The sequence below is a fragment of the Anomalospiza imberbis genome, chromosome 4, assembly GCF_031753505.1.
Source record: "Anomalospiza imberbis isolate Cuckoo-Finch-1a 21T00152 chromosome 4, ASM3175350v1, whole genome shotgun sequence".
NCBI classification, from domain to species: Eukaryota; Metazoa; Chordata; class Aves; order Passeriformes; family Viduidae; genus Anomalospiza; species Anomalospiza imberbis.
In genome coordinates, this window is record NC_089684.1 from 563,036 (window position 1) to 588,345 (window position 25,310).

Consider the following 25,310-nt stretch of genomic DNA (forward strand, 5'->3'; position numbering starts at 1 on the left):
TACTCTTCAGAATCTAAAAAAAAAAATAAGTGAAAATGTTTATTTCAGTAAAATTGATGTCTAGGAACCAACTAATTGGTAGTCTGCATTTGCTTCATTTGATATTGCAGTGGTGTGTTTGGGCTGCTTCCCAAGCCAGAATTAATATTATTGTAATATAGTTGAGGCATGTATTGCTTTGATGCCTGGTACTCTTGCATTGGTGTCACTGTATGTGTTTTCAGTGCTGATTCTAAGAGTTGCTGGCAGTGTGCAAACAGTACAAGAGAGGAAGAGTCTTAATTCTGCTGTGTACATCATTCCCAAGTGGAAGCCCTGTAAATCAGTGGTGTGAGCCAGGCAGGGACCTTTTGTTGTAGAAGAGTGTCATCTGTTACACACAAGGACTAAAGCTAGGTAGAATGAGTTTTCTAGGGTATGGTTTAGATAATTAAGAGAAGATACCAGTGATAGAGGAGAATAAGCGTCCTAGAATTTTCAAACCACATGCACTGTCAGTGAAAACTGAGATAGTGAGAACAATTGTTTTAACAACTGTTTTATAATACCTATGTTCTCAATTCAGTTACTTAAAGGAAAATAATAATCCAGTGTAGCAATGCTGGAAGGCCATGCAAGACCACTGGGGAAGTTTAGAAAAGCAGGTGTTGATTATTGGAACAATCTAACTTCTAGAGTGGGGTATTAGAAGACCAGAAAATTTCTTAAACTTCTGTTATCATTGTATAGTATCTACTCTTTAATTGAAGGTATGTTCTCTACTCTTGTACCATTGCACTGGTTTTGTTCATTTTTTTTTAAACTCTAAACTGTAGTCTTTAATAAGCTTGCTTTTTAACATCCGGGAGGAAGCTCTAAACCCAGATACTGAAAAGCTCAGAGGACAGGCATTTGTATCACCCTCAGTATGCAGTCTGCTATGAAACTTCAGATTATCTCTGAGAGATCTAAGTGTTACTTCATGCTCTAGTGTCTGCTGTGTCTTTTTCAGTTGCATTGGAATCTAGGTATCTGAGCAATTGGAGTTCAAGTTATCAGTCTGGCAGAACTCTGAGCCTATAATTCCAATTTACAGTTGTTCTCCCTAATATTTGTATTTATGCGGTTAGTAGTACACTAGATGGAAAAAAGGCAAGAACCTGTCTTCTGAAACTAGACATATTTTTTTCTTTCTATGGATTTGTTTCTGGAAATTTCAGGAAGGTTTTTTTCCAATCTTTTACTGTTACATATCATGCTCTTGGTAAATATTATCAGTTTCATCTACTGTGGTTTCCCTTATAGGTGAAACCACAGATGAAAATGTATGTCTCTTTTAGGTGAGACACAGATTTTGTACCTTTGTTTTTCTTAGCCATTAGCACTGCAGTTTTATACCTCATTTTCTAACAAAGTTGACCTAGGTGAATCCTACTTTTTAACCTATTTTAGAAATCAACAGTGGCCTGCAGAGCAGGTAGAATCATAGAAGGTCAAGGGGTTGAATTGGACCTTAAGGATCATTTAGCCCAACCTCCCCTGCCATGTGCAGGGACATCTCCCCCTAGATCAGGTTGCTCAAGGCCTTAGTCCAAGGTGATTTTTATAACTCTTATGCAGATAGATTTTGTTATATCTGCATAAGAGTTATACATTTCTATAAACCTTGGTTTCTGGCATTTTACGGCTGCAAACAAAAAAGGTCACTATACTAGATTATTCCTCTCCTGAAAATAATGATTCCTGTTGTCACAAACATCAGGCTTTAGTTTTACTAGGTGACAGTCAGATACTTGCCATATTTTCTGGTCTGGTACCTGGAGTACTTCTTTTGTGTCAGTATATTCCTCTAAGGTTAATTTCCTGAAGATTTTGAGAGATTGATTATACTTCAAATTTTAGTGTTTATGTTTTATGCTAATGTTTTTCTTCTGCCTTACCTTTGTTTGATCTTCCATGGAATCCTTCATTATGGTTTCATACAATTTAGAAATTACTTCTAATTAATAGTTAATAGCTGGTGTATGTTAGATTTTTGAGAAAGTTCTGCATAATATATTCTTTTCTTACTGAAGTTTTTTGATCTTTTTGTTTGGGTTTTTTTTTGTAACAGAAAAGCAGACGTACTGTCTTTTATGAGGGGGAAGGAGACTGCCGTAGAGTCAGCTTTTGTCTTTGCTTTTCAAAGAAGTCTTTTTTGCTGCATTGTTTAGTTCTATACTCTTGCATAGTTCAGCAAATGCATCACCTTTAATGTTCTTCAGAAAGAGTCTTTTATGTTTTCTACAGAAGAAAGGATTTTTGCCATTTAGAATGAGAGCAGTCCATAAGGCTTTCTTCTCTCACTTTTTCTTTTTTTTCCCCTCCTTTTCTGATTCTGCTTGTTGATCCTGGTTTGTCCTGTGTTGCAGGCGGATATCTGGCACAATAGATGTGATTGGACAGACCATCACTATCAGCAGGGTGGAAGGACGACGGCGTGCTAATGAAAACAGCAACATACAGGTTTTACACTGCAGTTTTGCATTCTGTTTTTGACTAAAAGACATTTGTGCTTTCCCCATAGCTTCTGACTAAAGCATCGGTGTATATGAATGAGTAACACATAAGTAACTTTAAGTCCAGGAATAAAATTCTGGCAGTTTCCAAAATATATTAAGATGAAATATTTGATAAATTTCAAAAGAGAAATGTTTTGGTGTACCTCTTACTGAAAAGAAATGAGTGATGTTGCAGACGTACAATCCAGGAGACAGCATTGGCTCTGCTAGATCTGTGTGGGATTGTTTTGTTTATGGAGTGAAAAGATAAATATTTGAACTTTTGTCCCCCGTTTGTCCCCCTATTCCTGCCAGACACTAATGCTGTAAGTGAAAGCCCTCTTGTATGCAGTTTGAGAAATGCAGTCTTTTAAAAATAAGGTGTCAAGGAATAAACAGTTGGTTGTAGCTTGTTTTTAATTATATTGTAGTACTTTACCATAAATTGCAAGATTAGTCTTTATGGTTTTAATCAAGACTTTTATTATCCTGAGAAGGCAACTACATCTACACAGATGGAAAACACTTCTCTCCTGAAGAATCAGAGAGAAGAATCAGGGTTGCTTGGTACTCCAGTTGCATTTCCTTGCCAACTTAGATTGAGGTTAAATAGTGAATCGTAAGGGATTGTAGTGCTAATATTGAAAACACTACCATGTGTTTTTCATCTGATCTCAGAGTATTTAAGTAATTTATAGTCAAGGGTTGTTTTCTTGCTTTTCGTATTGATTTTAAAATGTTTTCCATTATACAAATTTAAGGTGCTCTTAGGCCTTGAAAGGTACTTGGCAAATATGGGACACTGAACATAGGTATGCAGGTGCAACTTACACCGTCTGAATATGGGTGAAGTAATGCTTTCCTGTTTTAGTAACTGAAAGAGAGGAAACCTGTCTTCTACTCTTTTCACATAGCAATTGTAACTAGAGTTTGATATTTTACAGGTTCTTTCAGAACGCTCTAATCCTGAAGTAGACAGTTTTACCAAGCCACCTCCATTTTTCCCTCCAGGAGCTCCACCTACTCACCTTCCACCACCTCCTTTCCTCCCACCCCCTCCAACTGTCAGTACTGCTCCACCTCTGATTCCCCCACCAGGTAAATATCCTGCACTACATAGGATGTGAATAATTAGAGATTTATTAACATCAAATTCTTGAGGTGTACTGTGCAGAATTTCAGAATTTTTTGTTCTGCTCTTTTCTTAAGTGCATCTGCAAGGCAAACCCAGAAACTTTTATTTTTACTCTCTCAGTAAGCATAATCCCAAGTAGTAATTAATTTCTTAAAGACTAACTGCTGGTTCTTTTGTTCTTGAAAATGTTTGAAGTGAGAAGCTGTATTCTGTAATTCAGTTACTGTTAATGCAATTGAGAGGTATATGTTAACACATCATTCTACAAACTTTTGAACTTATGTATGGCTTACCATGAACTTGTGTCACAAGTTGGATTCTCTGATGTCTAAGGTCAAGGCAGCAAGAGAAGTTCTAATTCTCCTTCTCTCACAGCATGTATAAATTCCCAAAAGTCTGATAAGTATTGTGTTTGCTCTGTGTCCTTTCTTCCAGTTAGAAGTCTTTTTAGTCCCTGATGTGTTTTTCCAGTGTTCTGTGTCAGTGAATCTTAGAGGAATCAAAGCTCTTTGAGAACTCACCCCACTATTAATCTGTTTCAAAATGTACTGATATTTACTGAACATTTATTGAAATGTGACATATATGGAAATTTCCTGGCAGAAGTCTCATGGGCTTTTACACAAATGGTACAGTGACCTGTACTTGTCATTTTAAGACATGAAGTTCAAAAGGATTTGACAAGAAACTAAGAAGAACTGTCTGTGAGAAATTAAAATTGATGGAGAACCTTTGTGGTGTATTTGAGTAGGAAAGTGAGGCATTTGTCTGCAGAGGAGACTGATTTAAAGTGGAGCCTCTTTCCTTATTTTCTCCTGTTCCTTGAATTCTTTGCTTAACTTGTTCTGAAAATCATGCTGAGCAGCTATTTTGCTTGCAGAGGGAATCTTTTAAAAGTTTCTCTGTTAATATTCTTATGTAGAAGCAAAGAAGTCACATTATTTGAGTGCAACTAGTATGAGCTTTTATAGAGTTTAAATCATCATAGAAGAAGTTGCTTCTTCAATTGCCCTTCCTAATTTTAAAACTTAACTCATTCTGCCTGGCAAGCTCTGGCTTACCTCTGTGATGGTCATACACAAAAATCACAACACATAGAAAATGAAGTAATTCTCTGCCTTTTTCCTTTTTTTTTTTCTTTTTCTTTTTAATATAAATAAAAAAAATCGAGTCTCTGAAGTGAGATTATGGTAATGCTCTGGTGATTTTGTGATGTTTCCTTACTGGGGAGGGGGAAGGACAGAAAGGGGAAAATAATGCTTCCTGTGGTTTCAAGCTTCATTTAAACCTTTATGATAAAACAATATATGTAATGCATTGCAACTTTATAAAAGTAATTATTTTAATTGCAGTTGGGTTCGGAAAAGGTGTTCTAAGTTGTGTATTTTCAAAAACATGAGAACCACCCCCAGAGACACCCCAGACACACTTGGTACAGGGATGTCACATACAGGTACTGGAGGGTTCTTATGAAACCCCTCACCCGTTGAGATTTTAAAGGTGAAGGAAGTCCACATGTGTTGCAGATCAAGCCAGCAGGTTTGGCTTTAGTCTCATGGTTTACAGGCAGGTTTATGACACGGGCTTGTTCAGAAGGTCTTCTGGAACATCCTTCAGTACTTCAAGTAGATTCGAAAATAATGATTAAGATCTGTGGATTTAGTTTCCTCAGGTCTGTGTTTTAATTGTGCTGTTGCCAGCTCTTTATCATCAAAGCTGTTCCAAAAATAGGTTCTGCCATCCCTCCTTGGTTCACTGGAGGAAAAGTTAAAAAACTACACTTACCCAATATTAAACTGGGACTACTTGCCAGAAAATTTAAGTATTCCAAATATAAAACATCCTCCAAAAGCGCCTTTGAAAAAGGATCTTGCTTTGAAGTTAGGTCTCTTGTTCTGTATTCATTCACTCTCGTGATTGAAATCTTTTTTGAGGACCAAGTCCTGGAACAATTCAGAGCACCAAATGTAGAAAATTCTCAAATAGTCCTTAGGAGATGATTGGCAGTGGCAAAATATGTGCTAGTTTCTGTTTGCTAGGTTTATTGCTATGTTGGTGTAATTTTCATCTAAAGCAAAATATGTATGCTTGTTACCAAGGCTTTAAAAGTTGGTTTATGTGCTTTGGTTTAAGTCTGTCGTTAAAAAATGTGACATGTATTTATGATTTAAGAAAAAAGAAATTTCTCTGAACTACTAAACTTCTGTTGCATAACTTCGCAATGTATACCAGGGTTTGGTGAGACTGCTCAGGCTCAGCATCCTAAGTGTGTACTTTTTATCTTTAGATACAGAGAATTTGACCTAATTTAGCCAGTGGCAAGAGAACCAAGTTGAGATACATTACATTTCTGAGGGCTGTGATGCAGTTCAGCTAATTCACAGTATGTTGTTAAACTCTGGCTGTGTTGTTCATGTTTGATTCCTTATTCCACAAGCAGAACATGTGTGGCATTGCTTTCCTTTAGTAAAACATACTTGATTTTCTGTAAATACTTACCAGCCCTGAGCAAGTAAGATGGTATACAATGTTCTGGAGGCAGTTTTGAGTGTGGTAGGTAAAATGGTGCACTAAAGACATTTGGGTTGCTTTTGACACACTAGTCTGAGTATTTAGGTTTATGCTGGATGTATTTTTATGGGAGTACAACAGTATTGTAGGGACATGACAAGGTCGATGCTAAGCCACAGTCTTGCACTGGTCCGATGTAGTCTCTTCTTCATTGCAAGAAAGGACAAAATATTTCCGTGTCCTTTCTCAGAAGTAGTAATTGGCTGGTGACACTACAAGTATATTTTCATACACTTAGAAGGCAAAGGAGTGAAGAGTTAAGAAATTATTTATTTTCCATTAACTGAAGCTTATGATTTTTTGTCTTGTTTTCTGTCATATTTGTGAATTAGTGAGGAAGGTGAGGAAGAACATTTGTTTAGATCTTTTTAGATTTTTTTGTCAATTTGGCACATAGAATCTTTCTTCCTTTGTGATGCCATCAAGTAAATTAGGTTCTCTTTTCAAATTATATAAGCATTAATCATGACTCTTTAAAAGTTCTTAAAGATTTTTGTGGGAAAGAATGCTTATGTGTTTTTTTTGTGTAATACCCTACATGAACAAATTCATTAAAACTATTTGGACATTTGGTCTCTAGATATTAGTTGTATTCAGTCTGTCTTAATTTAGTTTGAATGGTTCTTAAGTGAAATTTTTCATTTGGCTTTTAGTGGTATTTTAGTGATATTTTTACTTCTAATTCTGCACAAGATAACATTCTTGTAAATGAGGAATATTGATTAATACAAAATTTGTATTGCTTAATACAAAATTTTTCCTTTTTGTAAAGAGGAGTTAGGTGATGCATTTCCAGGCAGTTCTCTGCGTAGTGCTGAGTGCCATTTGCAGTGCTAACAATATACTGGTTTTAGTGCAGCAACTGAAATCTTTTTTAGTATAAGGTGGAGATAATAAATCACCTTGAGAGAATTTCTGGTATTTTTCTAGCTTATGTTCTTAACACTGCTATATTATAACAGTTATGTTATATATAATATATAACATATAATACATAATATATAATAGAACATAACATAATATATATATTATATTTATTATACTATATCATATATAATATATTGTATATAAAATATAAAAGATAAAATATATAATATGTTTTATATTATATATTATATAATATATAATATTATATATTATAATATTGTGTTTTATAATATATATATTATAATTATATAATATATATAATATATACTATATTATATATATGCTTACCATTTATTTATTGGTTTTTTTTCTATGTTTTAGGCTCATGAAGGATCTATTAAATAGAACAGTTAACCAAAAAAGATGAATAGTAAACACTTTGGCTGTGCAACAGTTTGAGTTCTTAGTCTTGATTTTCTTTCAGGAATTTTCATCTGGAGTGTTTGGTCTTTTAAATGTTACACTGTCAGAAATTTTATGGTGTGACACCCAGTGTTCTTAACAGTTGTAGTGCACATTGAAAGCTTGCGTGCTGTTGAAGAGAAAATGGCTCACGCAGTTCAGAAATTTGGCTGTTGGAGTTCACTGTCTCCTGATTTACATTTTGGCTAAGAGATCAGATTTTAAATCTTCTGGATTGGACAGAAACCTCAATTATATTTCACCATGTGTTTAATCCTATAGGATGAATGCTGTTAGGAATTAATGTCAGATAAATTGACAACAATTAGTGAACTGTGATATTGATCTCTGTTCCTCTGCTTGCATATTCCTTCATTCTGTCTTCTACCAAGGCAGTCTGGAAGCAGTTTGCATTTATAGATGTTACAAATATGTAGATTTATTAAGAGGTTGCTGCCATACAGTGGTCTTTTAATTTTAGTGTTGAACTAATGAGATAGATGTAAACTTTGTCATGCAGTGGCCACTAGTACTGTTCTGTGTGAATGTTTTTGCAGTTAAGTCACCACTGATGAAAGCACTTGCCAGAGTTTTCTGTACTCTCCCTCCCCAAAGTTTTGCCATGAGCTGTCAGATTTAACATACATACTTTTTAATGGAAGCAGAATTACTGATAACTAAAAGTGCTTTATGCCTGATGAAGTAGTGTATTTTCTGCCAGTATTGTTTTAGCCCAGTTTATTATATAGCAGTGTTATGTGTTTGGTTCAGGTAAAGCTAGTTCTTTACAAAGCATGGGAAGATAAGAACCTTTGAAGTGTGCAAATTATTTTTATCTTGTAATCATTCCTTTCATAATCAGTAAGATAGGTTTATATATTGATGGAGTATATTTTGTTAGGCTAGCTAATTTACTTGGGAACAAGTTTCTCAGCTTTTAGTTAGATTCATAACAGCTTAGCTAGATCTGAAAATCAGGTTAGAGTAATTCTTACACGTTTCTGTTAAAGGATGCTCCTTTCTCAGATAGTTACAACAAAATAGAGAAAAAAACAATTTTTTTCCCTCCATGTGGCAAATGAATGATGAACTGCAGTGTCATAGCATTGACTCATACATCTGTATTGCTTAATGCTGTCTGAATTCTTTGTTCATGTGGACCTACTGTTTCCTGTGCCAAGCTATTGAAGGTCAGAGGCCAATTGCATTCCTGTCCATCCAGCCATGGAATGTAAAGTAAAGATACTAAGCATTTTAGAATTATGAATTTAATTCTAACCTTGAGACCCAGAGTCACTCTTCACTGTTTTTGCCTCTAAATAAATAAGATCTTAAAGAATAGGAATTTAAATCAAAAGCTAGACTTCACAAGGCTTGTATAAAATTTTAACAATCAGTATTAATGTGAGATCTGAACCTGAGGACACAGAAAATATGTTGTCATTCTTCTTGATCATGTACGTAGTGAAAGCTCAATGTGGTTTTAGATCTACAGGTAATAAACTGTTACTATAACTGATATTTGTTGTCTTTTAGGTATACCAATAACAGTGCCACCACCAGGTAAATTTGCTTAGATTTTTTTTCCACATTTGGTTAAGAGATGAAAACTTTAACTGATGTGCAACTTACCAACTTCTTTCAGTTATACAGATAAAGGGTTATGTGTACTAAACTTTATGTGTATACGTAGGCTCAGTTATTTTGATGCTGGACAGAAGACAAATTGTATGAAAATGCTGTTGATTAGTGGACCTAATCAGCCAGTTTTCTAGATGAATAGTTTCTTATTTTCTTTAAAATCTTTTTTTTTTAGCTATGCAGTAAATAGTTTTGATTGTTGTTAATTAAGTATTGTTGGAATTTGCCCATGCCATTGTATTACCATATTTTTAAGAATGATAAAGTTTTTAATTTGAAGCACTGATAATACATGTTTAATGTTTTGTCTTTGTCAAGCTGAAAAGTAGTTCTTAGTCTTACAAAATGAGAACCCATTTACATGGAAACAATTTTTCATTGTTCTCTCTGGGATTTGTTTGCCATTGTATGCTTAGCCTAGTTCTTTCATGTGTTTATGGGTGATAGATTTTTATTTTCTCCCCTCCTTACCCCATTTCTTGTTACAGGTTTTCCACCACCACCTGGCGGTCCTCCACCTTCCCTCATACCCACAATAGACAGGTGATTATCTGGTTGAAATCTTACTAAGCAATCTATCAGTATTCTGTAACTGAAATAAATGAATAATACTCTTGCATTGCCCATTGTTTTATAGATTTACATCTGAGAAAGGGGAGACAGCTTCAGATTTTTACAGTAATTTTACAGAAATGTTACTAGTCTCACCTTTCAACATATTCTTTGAGTAGGTTACTTGGCCACTTACTAGTTTAGTTATGACACATTATCAAAATACCAAATTAGGTACGGTTTTGATAGTAAATCAATGCCAAAACCTAAGGGAATTATTATTAAAGTATTCTTTAGTAGTCTGAAGGCTTATTTATGTGATCTGTATACTTTTCAGCTATCATAGATGTACACAAGAACTTGAGCACCGATTCAAGCCCTCATAAACTATAAGTGCCAGAGTTCCACAGAATCCAAATTTGTATTTAAATTCTGTTCTAAGTGTCCAGCTGTAACAGGCCTAACCTGTTAGGATAGGAATTTTTCAATATCATTTTTATATGCATTTATATGTATACACATACATATATTTGTACATATAGATATAAATATATAAAAGTAGGAAAAAGGTTGGCCAGCACAGTCCTTGAAAAATATTTGTATTTTGCTGGAGGCCAAAACCAGGGTCATATGCAAAACTCGCCTAAGATGGTACAAGCCTCTTGTCAGTCCTCTGGATCTCACTGAAGGAAGATGCACACATCTGTTCCTTTGAAATTGAAAATTCTGTTAAAATACATGGTACAGGAGGATGATGGAAAATCTCCGAGAAAATCTTCATATGATTTAATTGAGAAGAAATCCTAACTTAAAACAGCATATGTGCATTTAAGTAAATTTATTGCTTTGTGCTGACAGTTGCTGTGAATGAGTGCTACTTCTGATTGTATATATTGTATATAATATATATTATATATATGCAGCTATTTATTGAAGGAGGTAGCTTTGTTGCTGAAGCTGAGTTTTAACGTGTATCTTCAACACGCTGAAACTGGTTTTGCATCTGTGTTCCACAGTGGACATTCTTCTGGCTATGATGGTCGTCCTGTTCGTGCATTTTCATATGGCAGTGGTAAGTAAGCAAGCTTGCTGGCTTTGGATTTGACCAGTGTTATATCAAATTGTTTGATACACTTACGAGGATTTTAGCTAGAAAACTAAACAGGTCCTGTCAGTATTTCATTATGAAAGCTCATTGTTGACCATTGTAAATAGATACATACTGGTGCAAATTTAACTACTATTAGTGAATACTATTATTTTACTTATTGATTTATAAACTGGATATCTTTTCCTGCTGCATTTGCAGAGCTGTGATTTTTGAAGCAATATATACCATAATATGGACTGCAAGTCAGGGAGAATTTTTCAAGGATTTAAAAGCAGGAGAACAAGTACTGCGGAGATAGCATCAGAATTTTAATTACTAAGAGCAATCATTCAGAAATCTTGATGATGCACCTCTCCTTTGAAAAAACCATTTGTCTAAGACACTATAACCTTCAGCTATCCTACTGCAAACTCTGTCTTTTCTTTTTCTAATTATTGTTATGGGAAAAAATCTGATGCTGGAAAACTTGACTTTGTGGGGTTTTTTTCAGTGAAAGCGAAATAAGAATGAACTAAAATAAAAACTTCACCATGTGCCACCAAATGGGCATCCACAGAATGTATGCTGAGTTTAGAACTGCTAGCACTGCTCTGCTTCTTGACCCAAAGGAGAAAATTAGAAGATAACGTAGATATAATTATAAAATTATTTGAGTTGGAAGGAATCGTCAAAGATTATCTATTTCAAGCCTCCCTGCCCTGGGCAAGGATACCTTTCACTAGATGAGTTTGCTCAAAGTCCTGTCCAACTGGGCCTTGAACACTTCTCTGGGCAACCCATGCCCCACCACCATCATCATAAAGAATTTCTCCCTTAGGTCCAATCTAAACCTACCATTTCTCAGAGTAAAACCATAGTCCCTTTTCCTGTCACTACAGGCCCTGGCCAAAGGTCTCTCTCCATCTTTCTTTCTTATAAGTCCCTTTGCAGTATTGAAAAGCCACAATAAGGTGTGCCTAGACCCTTCTCTCCTCCACGATGAGCAACCTGAACAACATAGGAGAGATGTTCCAGCTCCGATAACTTTTCATGTCCCTCCTCTGGACCTGCTCTTACATATCTTTGTTGTAGTGGGGTCCTAAGAGCTGGATGCAGTGCTCCAGGTGGTGTCTCACGAGGGCACATAAAGAATCACCTCCCTCAACCTGCTGGCCTCTCTTCCTTTTGATGCAGCCAGGATACAAGTGGCTTCCTGGGCTGCAAACTCACACTGCTGGCACGTGTTTAATTTTTGTCCCCCAGTATCCCCAGGTCCTTCTCTGCAGGGTTGCTTTGAATCAGTTCATCGCCGGTTTGTACCGACATTGAGGATTGCCCTCACCCAGATGCAGGACCTTGCATGTTGGCAGTCACTACCTCTGCCTTCAGTACATCTGCCATCCTGCCCTATGCCTAGTGCCTTTTCTTTCAGCTAAATTCTGTTGCCTTGCTCCTTGTTCCTTTGAACCCTAGCTGGTGAGAGGAGAAATTGTAGGGAAAGTTTTGTCTCTTTCTGAGGATGTGTGATGTTCAGCACAGATCAAATGTTCAGCAAATCTCTCTCCCAAATCTTCCGAAGTTTAAGCATGGGTATACAAAATGACATTTTGTAATGGCTCGCAATTTCTTGAATTTGTAGCAGTTCATGGAGTAACAAGCAGTACTTTGTTGACATTGTAAAGATCCTCATCAGTTATCAAATGTTTGCTTTCATGCATTGGAAGCTTGTTATGTTTTCAAGAATTCTTGAAAAAGAATTCATAAACATCGACTTTACACAGACTTGGTTTTTAGAAGTAATTTAATTGTGTTTTAGCAAAAAGGTAAAATCTGAGATGTACAACTAAAGCCATGCAGAGCATCATAAGGAAAGTAGTCTTACTAACACATACTAACATATGTATGTGGCAGTGTAGAATGTTTTTCACTTCGATGTCTCTTGTTAGAATTTTCTATTCTGGCAAATGTTGTCAGGGACATAAGAATATTTCCAAGTTTTATGTTGACCTTTAGAGATGATGGCATGCTTGTGTTGCAGCACTAGTTCTAGAGGATGACTGTTACCATGATCATGCCAACATTGAATTTGAACTTCTTCAGCAGGATTAAAATACTGTTTGCCTTTATATGATTATGGAGACCAAGGAGCACAGTCCACTCCTATCTTCCCAGTGTGCTTCCAGTGTATCTGGTATCCCTGTTGCAGCAAAAGCTTTCATATTTGCTGCCAAAGCAATTGTCTGTCTCAAAGCTGTCTGTGTCATAGGGATTTTTTGAATCCATAGAGACTCAGTGGCATTTTATCACCGTTGCTCATCTCTAAGTAAAAAATTTTTTCCTAGTCAGCATCATACCGTCACAGTCCTGGCTGTGCAGTGTGATCGCTGGTCAGTGTTTAGCAGTGTTCTCTGTGAATCGGAACTTGGGGACATCACGAGCTGCACAGCAGGATATGGATATTGCTGCGATTTACAGTCACTAAGTATATTTATTTAATAGTGGTTTGGATGATAGCACTGAGTCTCCAACCTGTTGTCTTCTTTGACAGTCTGTGCACTTCCTAGCTTTGTCAAAATTGCAGGGGAAGATGTGCAAATGGAACACGTTGTAAAAAGTACCAGTCTTGATTAAGGTACTAGCCCTTCTTCTGCCTGTTTAAATTCCTTAGCTCATGCTTTGGTGTCTCTTCTCTTGTGGTCAGTTGGGTTTTCCATTGCAGACCTTTAGGAAGGTTACATAGTAAAGTAATAACTTACAGCTTTAAGAATGTCTGTTTTGTTTTTGTGCTCTTCCACCACATCAATGTGGTTTAGTCAACTTGCACTTAAATCCTTTCACAATTCAGTGCTACCTCTGCCATCATATCTTTGGCTTTGCTTGAGGTGCATTTGATCAGCCACTGAAGTGCCTTCTGTCATAATGCTTTTTTGCTTTTTCCTCAAGTAGTTCTCTAGTCTGTGCTCTAAGTGTTCTTTAAATCTTAGGAACTTGCAAGACATTTAACATTACAGAAACAGTTTAAGAGTCAGTATTTTTTGAGGTACAAGGACGAAGCAATAAATAGTTTGCTTTATGCCGTGAAGCTTTAAGTTTTTAAAGTATCTCCAAAACTGGGCTCATGTCTCCAAAACAAGTAATTATTCAAAGCTCTCTTCCTGTTTTAAAAATAAAATCAGAGTTAAATTTTTGAAGTGTCTTCCTTCTTGTAGAAATTACTGGAATAATCCATGTAGAAATAACAGAAGTGACAAATTATTTCATTCAATGTAGTAAAAGCAGAACACCAGCTCATAATAGAAAGTAAGCTTCTTCTGTGTTGTGAATAATTCCTGGTGAAAATCTAGGTATAAAAATGTGCAGTGAGTTAAATTACTGTTTTATCTCATGTTACTGGGGAGAAATACTTCTGTCTGATGAGAATTACTCAAGATCTGATGGACTATCTCAAAAATTATTGTAAAAGTTGTACTACCATTAATAATTGGTTTGTAGTACACATTTAAAGTTAAGTTTAAGTTTAAACTTTAGATCAGAATACACTGACAGCCAATGTCTCATGTACCTTACATGTATTGTTGACATAGTGGCAAGTCAAGGAAATTAGCAGTCTTTTAAGTCCAGCTGGTTTTTTTGCTATTTCTGGCTGCTTTCCTTCTATGAATTTCAGGTCTTGGCAGCATAATGAGCAGCAGAATATTGTATTAGGACATTTTTATCTGTTAACCCTTCATTTTGCTTGTAGACCTGAAGTTAAACTGTGTCAAGCATTTTATTAGAGGCAAAATCTTGTATAAATGCTTTTTTTAGGAATTATAATACTTTTCATTGTAAATGTATTTTAACAATGAAGTGTTTTTTCCTGCTCCACTGCCTGCTCTTTTGTATTCCTCCTCTGGACGCTTGGCAAGCTGCTCTCTTAAGCTTCTGCCAAAGCTTTCTGAGGCAGGCATACCCCAGACGTTACAGGCAAGGCAGTCTGAACATAGCTATCAGCAGGAGCCACTGGTTTTATAAGTCAACAGTATTAAATACAGCACCAGTAACACACTTTGCATTGTTCAGTGGATATTTATGTTAATTGTACTGTTAATCTCTTTGTGACTCCATGAATTCGAGTAAATATTGTTCTCGTATTATAGATGATGAAGTGGAGCTCAAAACAAACGATTTATTGAAAGTTAGGAAAGCTAGCAAGGCAGATAAGCAGAAAGGGAGAAGTCCTCAGTACTGTAAGTCCGCTAGAGAGTGCTGTTTCCAGCTAAATACTCAGCCCTTGTTTTTCCTTTACAGGATGCGTTCACGGGACTTCTGGTGAGGGAGGGCAGGACAGAACAACTGGGGCATTAAAAGTAGCAGTTCTGTATTGCACTGAACTTGGCAAAAGCAGTGGAGAAGCATTCCTTCTCCCCATTGCTAGCTATCAAAAAAAGGTTGGGAGACAGTGTTAAAACTTCCTTCTCAACATCTTAACATGTCACTTCTAGATTAAGAGTATGCTTGCTTTTCTTAAACTGTTACATTTTAGTGGTATTAGCATTTGTGCTGAGTATTCATAAATTTTATCTTGCAGAGCACAAGTGGGAGCATTATTTCTTCTCCCCAGAGTGAATTTATTTCTTAAGCTCCTTTTACATCTGTAATCAGAAAAGTATGACAAAGTATAGTATAGAATATAAATCAGTGAATGAGAACTTCATAGCTAACATTGTATTTTAAATACAATGATTTTTAAGTACAAGAGATAAAAATAATAGCATTTAAATATAAGGCTGGAAGTGTCCTTTTTCTGAACTGTATTTTCAGAGCACCTGAGTTTCAAAGGCAGTTTTGTTTTCTGGTTGTTTTTGTTTTGTTGTTCCCCTAAAATAAAGGCATTTGACCACAAAGAATCAGATTATTTAAGTAATTATTTGCACATCTTTTTTTTTTCCCCATAAGTATTTAGACAGTCTTTGGGGTATGTACCCTGGTTCTGTACATCCTCATAAGAAGTATTTAAATGAGTGCCAGAAGCTTTTGTAATAATCATGGGAAAAATGCAGTGTTTGCGTAGCATTAAGTGAAAGGGGAAGCTTAAAAATGTCATTGGAGGAAACTGACAAATGTTTTTTCGTGCATTAGTTGCCATATGATATTTGAGTTTTGTTCTTTCTAATAAGTACATCTCTTTCTTTAGTCACCTTTCCACACCCTGCAGGTTCTGCACCCTCCTGGTCTAGTCTTTTGGACACCAGCAAACAGTGGGATTACTATGCACGAAGAGAGAAGGATAGGGAACGTGAGAGAGAGAGATCCCGAGATCGGGATCGTGACCGGGACCGAGACAGAGATCGAGACCGTACCAGAGACAGGGAAAGGGACCGAGATCACAGTCCGTCTTCAAGTGCGTTCAACAGGTCAGTGAAATGTCCTAAACGTGCTGTAACTCTGCTCAAAACCCTCGTCTCTGTTAAACAGTGTACTTCAGCATTGAAATGTAGTGTTTTGCTGATGTTCCAGAGGGCTGGGTGGTGTGGCTTCCTCGCCTTTGCCCTTTTATCTTGGAAACTAAAATTCTAAATTTCTACATGTAAAACAGGAGCAGAAAAAAAGGACAGTATACATCCAAATTGGTCATAATGCTTTAGAGGTTAAAGGTGATTTAAGTCTTAAGAGTGTCTGAAATATCTATCTCTTTTTGACATCAGTACGTCTAGAAAAAATCTACAGAAAAAATCTATAGAAGTATCAAATTAATATTAGTTGCCAATTCAGTTCTAAGAGCAACATGTTGCAATGTTTCATCTTAATTAATGGTATTAAATACCTGCTAAAATGGTTACTATGGTTATTAAAAATGGCTGGATAATAATCTCTCCTCTCTTATTTAAAACTATTATTTCAAGGTCAAGAACTTTAATTTTGATGTAGATGATGAAAATCATGTCAGAAAAATGTATTCAGCTTTCTAATTGCTTTTAAAAAAAAAGCTGTTCTGTGTTTCATGTGCTCAAGTACAAAGCACTTAATGTTGAGCTCACTATGGCTCCATAGAACACAGGTCTACTGGTTAGCCAGATTTTTCTAAATTTCCTCTGCTTGTTATCTGCTTTTTGGGGTAAATATCTGACACTTTTCTCAGTGTTCATTGTTAAGTTTAAATTTTTGCAGAATATATATGTTAGCTATTAGGCAGATTGCTTTTGCTAACGGTTTTAAGCTAAAGGCAGAGTACTGAGAGTCAACATTACTGGGATTGATTGAGAGATGACATTTTTGCATGCCGACTGTTAGCTGAAGACCCAAACTGGATGCAGGCTGGGGGATTTTCCATGTGTGCTGGTGTGGTGATGTCCTCTCCTGTGGGCATGTGCTTCGTTCCAGGGTCAGTTTCTGAGGACTGAAGACCTGTCTAAACATCTGTTTCTCAGACAGCTTGATTGAAGGCCAGAAAGAGCCCTGGTCATTCAAGGGTGCTTGAAATGAACCTTAATAGCTTCCAGGCCTCAAGAAATCTCTGTGCTGCTGCCAGAGTTATCTGTAAAGGAGGGGGAAGAGCAGGCCTCAACTTTTTTATGTGACTAAATTATCCACCATCTGTAGCAAAGCTGTTGCCACATGGCTGTATAAGAAAATGGGAGGCCCTTAACTGGGATAAGTTGGTTTGGGAATCACAGAAGATGTGAGAGAGGCTTAAGAAAGACCATGCAGATATAATATTTCTTAAGAAGGTTTATTTTCAATTCTGTGCACTTAGGAAAATAAAATGAATGGAACTGTGAGGAAGAGAACGTGAACTATTTTAAAGACTGCACAGATTTATAGCTTTTATTTATATTCCCTTTGTTTAAACTTTGATCAAGTGGTACTTTGGTGGGGTTTGTAGTAAGCATCAGGTTTAGTGTTTTACTGCTCAGAAATTACAGCTTTCAATGCTTTTAGCAGTGGTTTTCCAGATGGATAGCCTGTGTTTTTGCTACAACATTTCTTAAAAGTATAGGAAAATAGGATTATTTTTATTCTATTATAACCAAAATGTGGTTTAAAAATGAACTTTCAGCTGTCTTTATATTCTGTTCTGCGTTTACCCTGCTATCCTCAGAGAAAAGTGTGCATTTTTACAATGCATCTCACTCTGCCCCTTTGAGAAGATGCCATTATTTTTGGACTGTTTCCCATTTGCAAAGGCTGGGGCTTTATTTTGTTTGTTTGGGTGCATTTGTTTTGTTTTGTTTTGTTTTTATTTTGGTAGTTTCAAATCAATTAGTTACCACTAAAAATGTAGACATTGGAATTTGATTGATATGTTACTCTATTGTGGTTCTTCCTCAGCAATTTGAAAAATTAAAATAAAAAAACCCTCCAAAAAAAAAAAAAAAAACCAAACCCCAGCAACTGTATTTCTAAGGTCCTGGAACTTAATAATCTCATGCAGAAGAGCAGATGAGGGTCTGCCTGGCTGGATTGCAGCTTTACAGGGTTGGTGTCCTGGTGGTCAACAAACTGAATGAGCCTCCACGATCAGTGTGCGATAAAGGTCAAAAACATTGAGCAGCATTAGAGTGTTCCTGAAAGCTCCCAACACACTGGTCTTGGCAAACGGATTTTTTGCTTTACTTAGAGAAGCTGTTTATTTTCATCAGACACACTTACAAGCTGTCATGGTTCTTTAGTAGTTTGCCAAAATAAGGTTTAAAAGGGAGTATCAGTAATATTTTAACCTTTTCTAGAGTGTTATAAAATAACTGGGTGACAGAACAAATGCAGAGTGTGAGTTACCATTAAGGGCTTTGGATCTCATCTTTGAAACCAAGCTTTAAGTCTACAAGTAACCATCCTATTTGGCATGCAAGATTATCAGAAGCTAGTGGTAGGCATTCAAATTTTAACTTTTTAATTAGATACTGATCATCAAAATACTAGTTTTGTGAAGCAATATCAGTTATGACAGGAAACTACAGCTGCACAGAGAGGCTGAGGAGTCTCCATATCCATGGAGATACCCTGAAGCTGTCTGGACATGCTACTGGTCAGCTGGTCCTGATGGCCCTGTTTTAGCTGAGGTTTGGTCCTGATGACCTCCACTTGCACCTTCCAACCTCAGTTTTTGTGCCATTCGATCACAAATGTGCTTTTCAGGATTTGATCAGCTTACTCTCAGGTCTGAGGTTATAAATGCATTAGAAAATCAATGAAGTTGTATTACTCAGTGGCAAATCAGAATTTTGAGTTCAGTAGTTGCAGCTGTAGTTTTCCTGGTTTTGATGTGTGAATATTTTTTGTATCCCTTAGAAAAGCAGAATTTTCTATTGGGTGGCTAATGTTTCTCTACAGTGTCTTAATTACTAATTTCTGGCATTTTCTTAGTGATGTAATCATATGGGGTTTCATAAAAAGACTAGTGCTGTTGCTTCAGGTGTTCCCCCTTCTCACTGAGTTTTCATGCATAGCTGTAATAATCATTAATGTAATATCCTCACTTGGGAAATGGCCAGAGGATCCACGTTGTGGCAGATAAAATGGGTTTGATCTCAATTCTCACTGCTCCAGGACATGAGAAATCTCTTTAGGCTGGGGCTGTTCTCCCTCTGTGATCTGTCTGATCCATCCTGCTGCTGCAGGGGCCTCAGGAAGATACTTCTTTCGTGGTGAATGTCGGCAGAGACAGAAACACTTGCCTGTCATTAGGTCAACAGTATCTAACTTGTTACTGATTTTACTTCTATAGAACGACTGGTTACATGGTGCCTTTCTTTAGGACTTGGTGGGGGTCTCCCAAACTATGGTTAGAGAAGGCTTCATGTGATACATAAATAATTACACTAAGTTTATTTGTATTGAAGTTGCACTGTTAAATGATGCTGGGTAGCATTTTCTTAGTAGAGAAATGATGAAATGATCGTGTCTTTTTAAGCTATGCTAATGCACCATTTGAGTTGTGTCGGCTAACAATGAGTGTTCTTCTTATTTTCTTTTTTTTCTTTAGATTTCAGCAAACTCTAAGAACTGCCCTTTTTATCAAGTCAAAATATGAAAATATGTTTTTAATTAGAGCCTTTGAATTCTTGTCTAACCTGTGATATTTAGGGGTTTTTACCAACATTGTGGCAGGGCAGCATTTCATGGCAATCCAAGAGATAAGTGGAAGTAGAGTTAGCACCAGCGTTGGAGAAAAATTCATTTCAAAAGCAGCCCAAAACATTTAGTATATTTTACACTTTGTACTTAGTGTTTCCTTTTCTTGAAGCAAGTATAAGAAAATAGCTAACTGTACCAAAATCTAATTTTAATTTGCCTAAATTGTATAATAGTCCAAAAGTGTGCTGATAAGTGTTGAATATTTCAAACACTGATCCAAAAACATTACTGAAGTTTATGTAGGATTGTATTTCCTTCACAGTTAGATACAGGTTCAAGCTAACAGCTTGATAACTCCTATAAAAACTTAGTTGGGCACTGTTGTATTCTCTTTAATTTTTAATGAACAATTTCCTTTCAAAACTGCATTAACTGCACAAGTCTAGTGTATAACATGAAGAACTTTATTATCCTTTAAGCACTGGAACTCTTGTAGATACCAGAAGGAATATTAAGATTTTCCTGTCATTTAGCTTATTATTGTTGTACTCCTTGGTCTTACTGTCCTGAAAATCTCTTCTTTCTGCATCAGTGATGAAGAACGCTACAGATACAGAGACTATGCAGAGAGGGGCTACGACCGCCATAGGACAAGCAGAGAGAAAGAAGACAGACACAGAGACAGGAGACACAGAGAGAAAGAAGAGACTCGACACAAGTCATCTCGAAGGTTTGATTTCTCTTTTTTTAATAGGATATGAAAGACTTGCCCAGTTTAAAAAAAAAAAGTAAACTTTTGAAAGAACCCCAAACAAACAGGAGTTTTGTGGAAAGACTGTAAATACTTGAATGTGCTACTTGGAACAAGTCTGCCATATAAAATGTAGACAGATATGAAGCAATACTGACCCTGGGTAACCTTGTATTGAGTGATGTATGTGACAATCAGTATGTGAACAGAAATTAGGACATCGGGGAAAGAAGGGTAAAAATGTTGAGTCAGAAAGGGGTGGAATGAAGCTGACATTCAGCAGCATGAACAGAACAACTCAACAGTCATTCTCAGTAAGTAAAATAATCCTCACAGTCACTTGATAGAAATTGTTCTACCTGATTCATTTTAAGTTAGAAATAAAATTTAAGTCCAGAAAATGGGGTTAACAAGAATGTCAAATCATTAAGGAATGCCAACAGGTGCATGACATTGTTAAAAGTATTGCTATTAGAATATGTGTTACAAATGTGAAAAATCATTCCATTTTTCCCCCCAGAAGTACAGGATGGATAGATGTTTGTTCCATTCCAGGAAAAATTCAGTTCTGCACTGACATCCAAAAACCCTGAGTTGGGAGCAGATGCCAGTTTTCAAATACGAATGCAGAAGCTGGTTTTTTTTGGTACTTTGTAATGAAATAGGCCCTGAAGTGTCAAGTGTTTGAAGCATGTTTTCTCTCTGTTTAGTAACAGCAGACGTCGTCATGACAGTGAAGAAGGGGATAGCCACAGAAGGCACAAACACAAGAAGTCCAAAAGAAGCAAAGAAGGAAAGGAAGCCAGTGGTGAACCTGCTCCTGAACAGGAAAACACTGAAGCTGCCCCTGTGGAATAGGCTTGTGTGATTTTTTTGCCTACTTGCATATATATTAGTGCCAGAAATAGATTACTATAAATCTTGTTATTTTTCTGGGAATTATAATAATTTGCTCTTAATCTTGTTCTGGTAGTTTGAAATCAAAGGTTACTTTGGTTTTTTTTTGAAAATAAAAGAACGAATTTTTCATGTTAAGGTTCTTGGACTGACTTTGTCTTTTAAGAAACAGTGAAAAAAAATCTTACAGCTAGAGGCTTATGCTCTTACAATATAAGTAGGGCTTAAATTGTTTGTATTAATTTGTCTCCTTTTTTCATAAGCCAACGGGAAGGTCATTCTTTGACTGACTTTAGAAACAGTGTGCATTCATTTTATTATATACCCAACATCTGGAACAGTGTGGGTTTAGCATAGCTTTTGGAGTCATATTTGGAAAGGTCATCCTTTACTACAGGGACACACAAGAACTGCAGGCTCTTCAAAAACCTTGTAATAATGTGAAGCAAAAGAAACCTAGGGAAAGTGGGAAAGGTGCCGATTGTTCTTAGTTGAATGGAACACTGCTCATGGTGATGATACACTTGGTAATTACGTCGGGTTTGTGTGGGTGCATAAGGATGAATTAAGCTGGATAATCGTCCCTGCTGCTTTTCAGTGGCTTAAGAGAGAGTTCATTTTAGTCTTTGTTCTAGGGGAACAGCTGCCCTTAACATGATAAAGATTAACAAACATATCCTCTTCCCACTGCAAGCTTGTGAGTTAAAAACAAGACTGTGGAACATGAGTAATTTGCAGAGAAAGACAAAGGACTATTTTAAGAGACATATAAGACCATCATCACTTTCAGATTTACTTCATGCTGAACAGTATCAAGTGTGATTGATAAAGCAGTCCCACAAAAATTTTACTGCTATTCAAAAGACTTACTTGATGGTGTTAGCAGGGTGCAGTGTACTTCCTTAAAAGTAATATGCTATATAAAAATCCCAGATTTAATAGTATTAATCAGAACAAACCAGGGAAACGAGGTAATTTGGTTTTGGATAAAAATAATGTCTGTACAAGTACACAGTTACAATTATTTTTAATTATTTTAGAAATTTCATTCACAGTTTAACAGACTAACAAACAGTACTTGAAAGTCTCGAAAATACCAGCTTCATGCTGACCATGAAAAGGTACACATAAGCAAAGTGCTATTAACGTGTTGGATAAAAACCTTCACCTGATTATTGCAACTAGAAAAATTGCAAGAAATATTTCCATAAGTTATTCAAGGTTTTCTTCTTGTAAATCAAAATAAAGTGGGTGAGCAGAAGCTGTTGCTCCTTAAATTTCATTATTATTATTATAATGCATTAAATAGATATACAGGTATGTATAAAAAAACAACAAAAAACCCTTAAGAACACAGGGGAGGAAGGACTTAAGTCTGTAGCTTGGATCACTCTGAAGTGATTTTCTGACAGGTGTCACTGCTTTGCCTAAACTTGACTTTTCTTGACATGCAGGTTGAAATTTCACAAACCTTTTCTTTATAAATACATACTCTACTCCCCAAAAGAGCACTCTGGTGTTCCTTTTCTAAAATTTTTTTCTGCATGTTAAGATAGTTGTCATACTTTCTATGAAGACTTGTTTTATAAAAATGTGCCAGGCCAGGACACAATTGTGAGAGTAATTTTTCCTTTTAGTTCTTTGAGCATCCTTGCCAAGCAGGCATGCATCATTCCTGATGTGTTCCTGCCATTGACAGCAAGGAGGATGTCACCGCATCTGAAAAAATAAATGCAAAACAGCAATTAAACAAGGTGACTTTTGTGACTGTTTTCAAATGCCAAAGCGCATCCTTAAGCTGGGGAAAAGGGTAGAAATGAGTATTATGGTTCCCTCTCTGGCTACTGTTCTTGAATAAGGGAATAAAGCAGGTGAAAATACTTATCTTGATTGGGTTTGTTACAAATTTATAATTAATTAGACATATTTGAAAGAAAACATGATATAGTTCTTCTGACATTAATGCTGATGAATCATCATCACAGAATCATAGAAGGGCTTCAGTTGAAGGGACTTCAAAGCTAATCCAGTTCCAATCCTTGCTCTGGCCAGGGACACCTTCTACTAGACCAGGTTGATCAAAGCCCCAGTAAACCTGTCCTTGAATAAGGAGGAGGCATCCACAACTTCTCTGGGCAACCTGTTCCAGTGCCTCACCACCCTAACATTAAATAATTTGTTTGTAATATCTGGTCTAAAACTACTGCCTTTCAGTTTAAAGCCATTGTCCCTTATCCTAGCACGACATAGCCTTGTAAAAAGTCCCTTTCCAGCTTTCTTGTAGACCCTCTTTACATACTAGAATGATCTGTGTTCTGAACAACTGTACCTTTTAAGCCTTGTTAATTGATGTAAGTTTATGCCATGATTGTGCATTTACTGTTTTCAAGTGTATTGGTGTTTGCAGGGAAGGTGTTTGCTTGGGGTGTTTAGAACTATGTGGGAAACCTCTGTGCTGGCATGCTTTGAACCAGCCCAGAGATCAAATTGACTCTTAACTTACATACTGGTAGAGTGCTAGACATCTGAAAACATTCTGCTATGAAGGCAGATCTGTTAAACTTCAGGATACTTATGTCCTGTTTCCATATCTCCCAGAGTTAGTTCTGGATCAGTAAGTCCTTCCCCCGTCCCTGCCACTGCCTTAAAGAAAACATGTTTTTTAAAAACTCCCACAAGTTAGCCAGAAGAAGAACTTATTTAAATGCAACTTTTTTTAGATAGTAATCATTACCTGATTCTGCCATCATTATATGCTGGTGTTCCCCCAACAATGGATTTGATAAAGAATGGTTTGTTCCCAGTATGTTCTTCATAACCTCCTACGATGCTGAAGCCAAGACTTCCAGATGTATTTCTTCGTAATACAATTTCTTTGCAGCTGTACAAATACCTGAAATAAACCAGTTTAATTAAATGTCTTATAGTAACTTTAGATTCTGATGAACCACTAACAATGAATCGGCCTTTTCATGCACCCATAGAGTGTTTTTAAGAGTTAAAGTAGTGCCATATTTCCACTGTATTAAGCCCCCACACTTCTGTTCCTGTAGTACTGCTTTCCTGTTATAACCAGATAACCTGTTATCCCAAAAGTAAAATTAGTCTTGGACTTAGGTATTAAATAAGGTTTTTTAACAGGGTAGGAGTCTATGCAATTGATCTAGTTGGTGTGATGGAGAAAAGCACTTAAGCCTGGATTAAATGTTTGTAAATTAGCAATTCAAAAAGCTTTATTTATTCTACCTTGTACACCCCAATGACTTATCTTCCAGATATGAGCCTGTATGTGATTAATTATATCAAATTGCTCAGGCACTTACTACTGTGGTGCATGTCAAAGTGAAATAATTTTAAGGCCAATGGAATGAACTACAAAAATGACAGATGACACAAAGACAGGTATTGGTGTAATTAGGGATCCTGAGCTTTTCTTGTTGAGTAACCTGATAAGTTAGAGCATGGAAGATGAGAGAAACTTATCCATGTGAGCCAATGCTTTGGAGTACTGAGTCTGCTCTGAAGAAGATAGCTTGTCCTTATTGTAATGATTAACACAAGATTTTGTAGTAAGAGACCTGAAATCTGCTTCTCCCTCCATTTGTCTTCTTAATGTATTTTATGACACTGTATGTTATGCTCTTCAAAGATTAGGTTCCAAAAGTAGGGAGAGGGGAAAACAAGAATAGTGTTATTAGAGTCTTAAATGTTGCCTAATGCTCTGAGTACATTAATTTCTGTTTCCTTTTTTTAAAGGAAAAAAGAGAG

At 36.3% G+C, this 25,310-nt stretch overlaps 2 protein-coding genes across 16 annotated transcripts in view; one reads left to right on the top strand and one right to left on the bottom strand.

Moving 5' to 3' along the window:
• FIP1L1 (factor interacting with PAPOLA and CPSF1) overlaps positions 1–21,680 on the top strand; it is a 38,615-nt gene extending 16,935 nt beyond the window's left edge. For 4 of the 7 annotated variants that reach the window (XM_068186718.1, XM_068186712.1, XM_068186714.1 and 1 more), the window contains 9 exons: positions 2,391–2,484; positions 3,464–3,617; positions 9,091–9,117; positions 9,684–9,738; positions 10,764–10,819; positions 14,977–15,066; positions 16,014–16,233; positions 20,487–20,624; positions 21,356–21,680. In XM_068186718.1, the coding sequence (XP_068042819.1) occupies positions 2,391–2,484; positions 3,464–3,617; positions 9,091–9,117; positions 9,684–9,738; positions 10,764–10,819; positions 14,977–15,066; positions 16,014–16,233; positions 20,487–20,624; positions 21,356–21,503 (982 nt within the window). In that variant the 3' untranslated portion in view covers positions 21,504–21,680. The remainder of the gene's footprint in view (positions 1–2,390; positions 2,485–3,463; positions 3,618–9,090; positions 9,118–9,683; positions 9,739–10,763; positions 10,820–14,976; positions 15,067–16,013; positions 16,234–20,486; positions 20,625–21,355) is intronic. The other 3 variants (XM_068186716.1, XM_068186717.1, XM_068186719.1) reach the window with 1 other exon arrangement.
• An 872-nt stretch (positions 21,681–22,552) lies between these two features.
• Positions 22,553–25,310, bottom strand: part of LNX1 (ligand of numb-protein X 1) — a 116,938-nt gene continuing 114,180 nt past the window's right edge. For all 9 annotated transcript variants that reach the window (XM_068186703.1, XM_068186704.1, XM_068186701.1 and 6 more), the window contains 2 exons: positions 24,277–24,435; positions 22,553–23,261 (listed from right to left, as the gene is read on the bottom strand). In XM_068186703.1, coding sequence (XP_068042804.1) covers positions 23,126–23,261; positions 24,277–24,435 — 295 coding nt within the window. In that variant the 3' untranslated portion in view covers positions 22,553–23,125. The remainder of the gene's footprint in view (positions 23,262–24,276; positions 24,436–25,310) is intronic.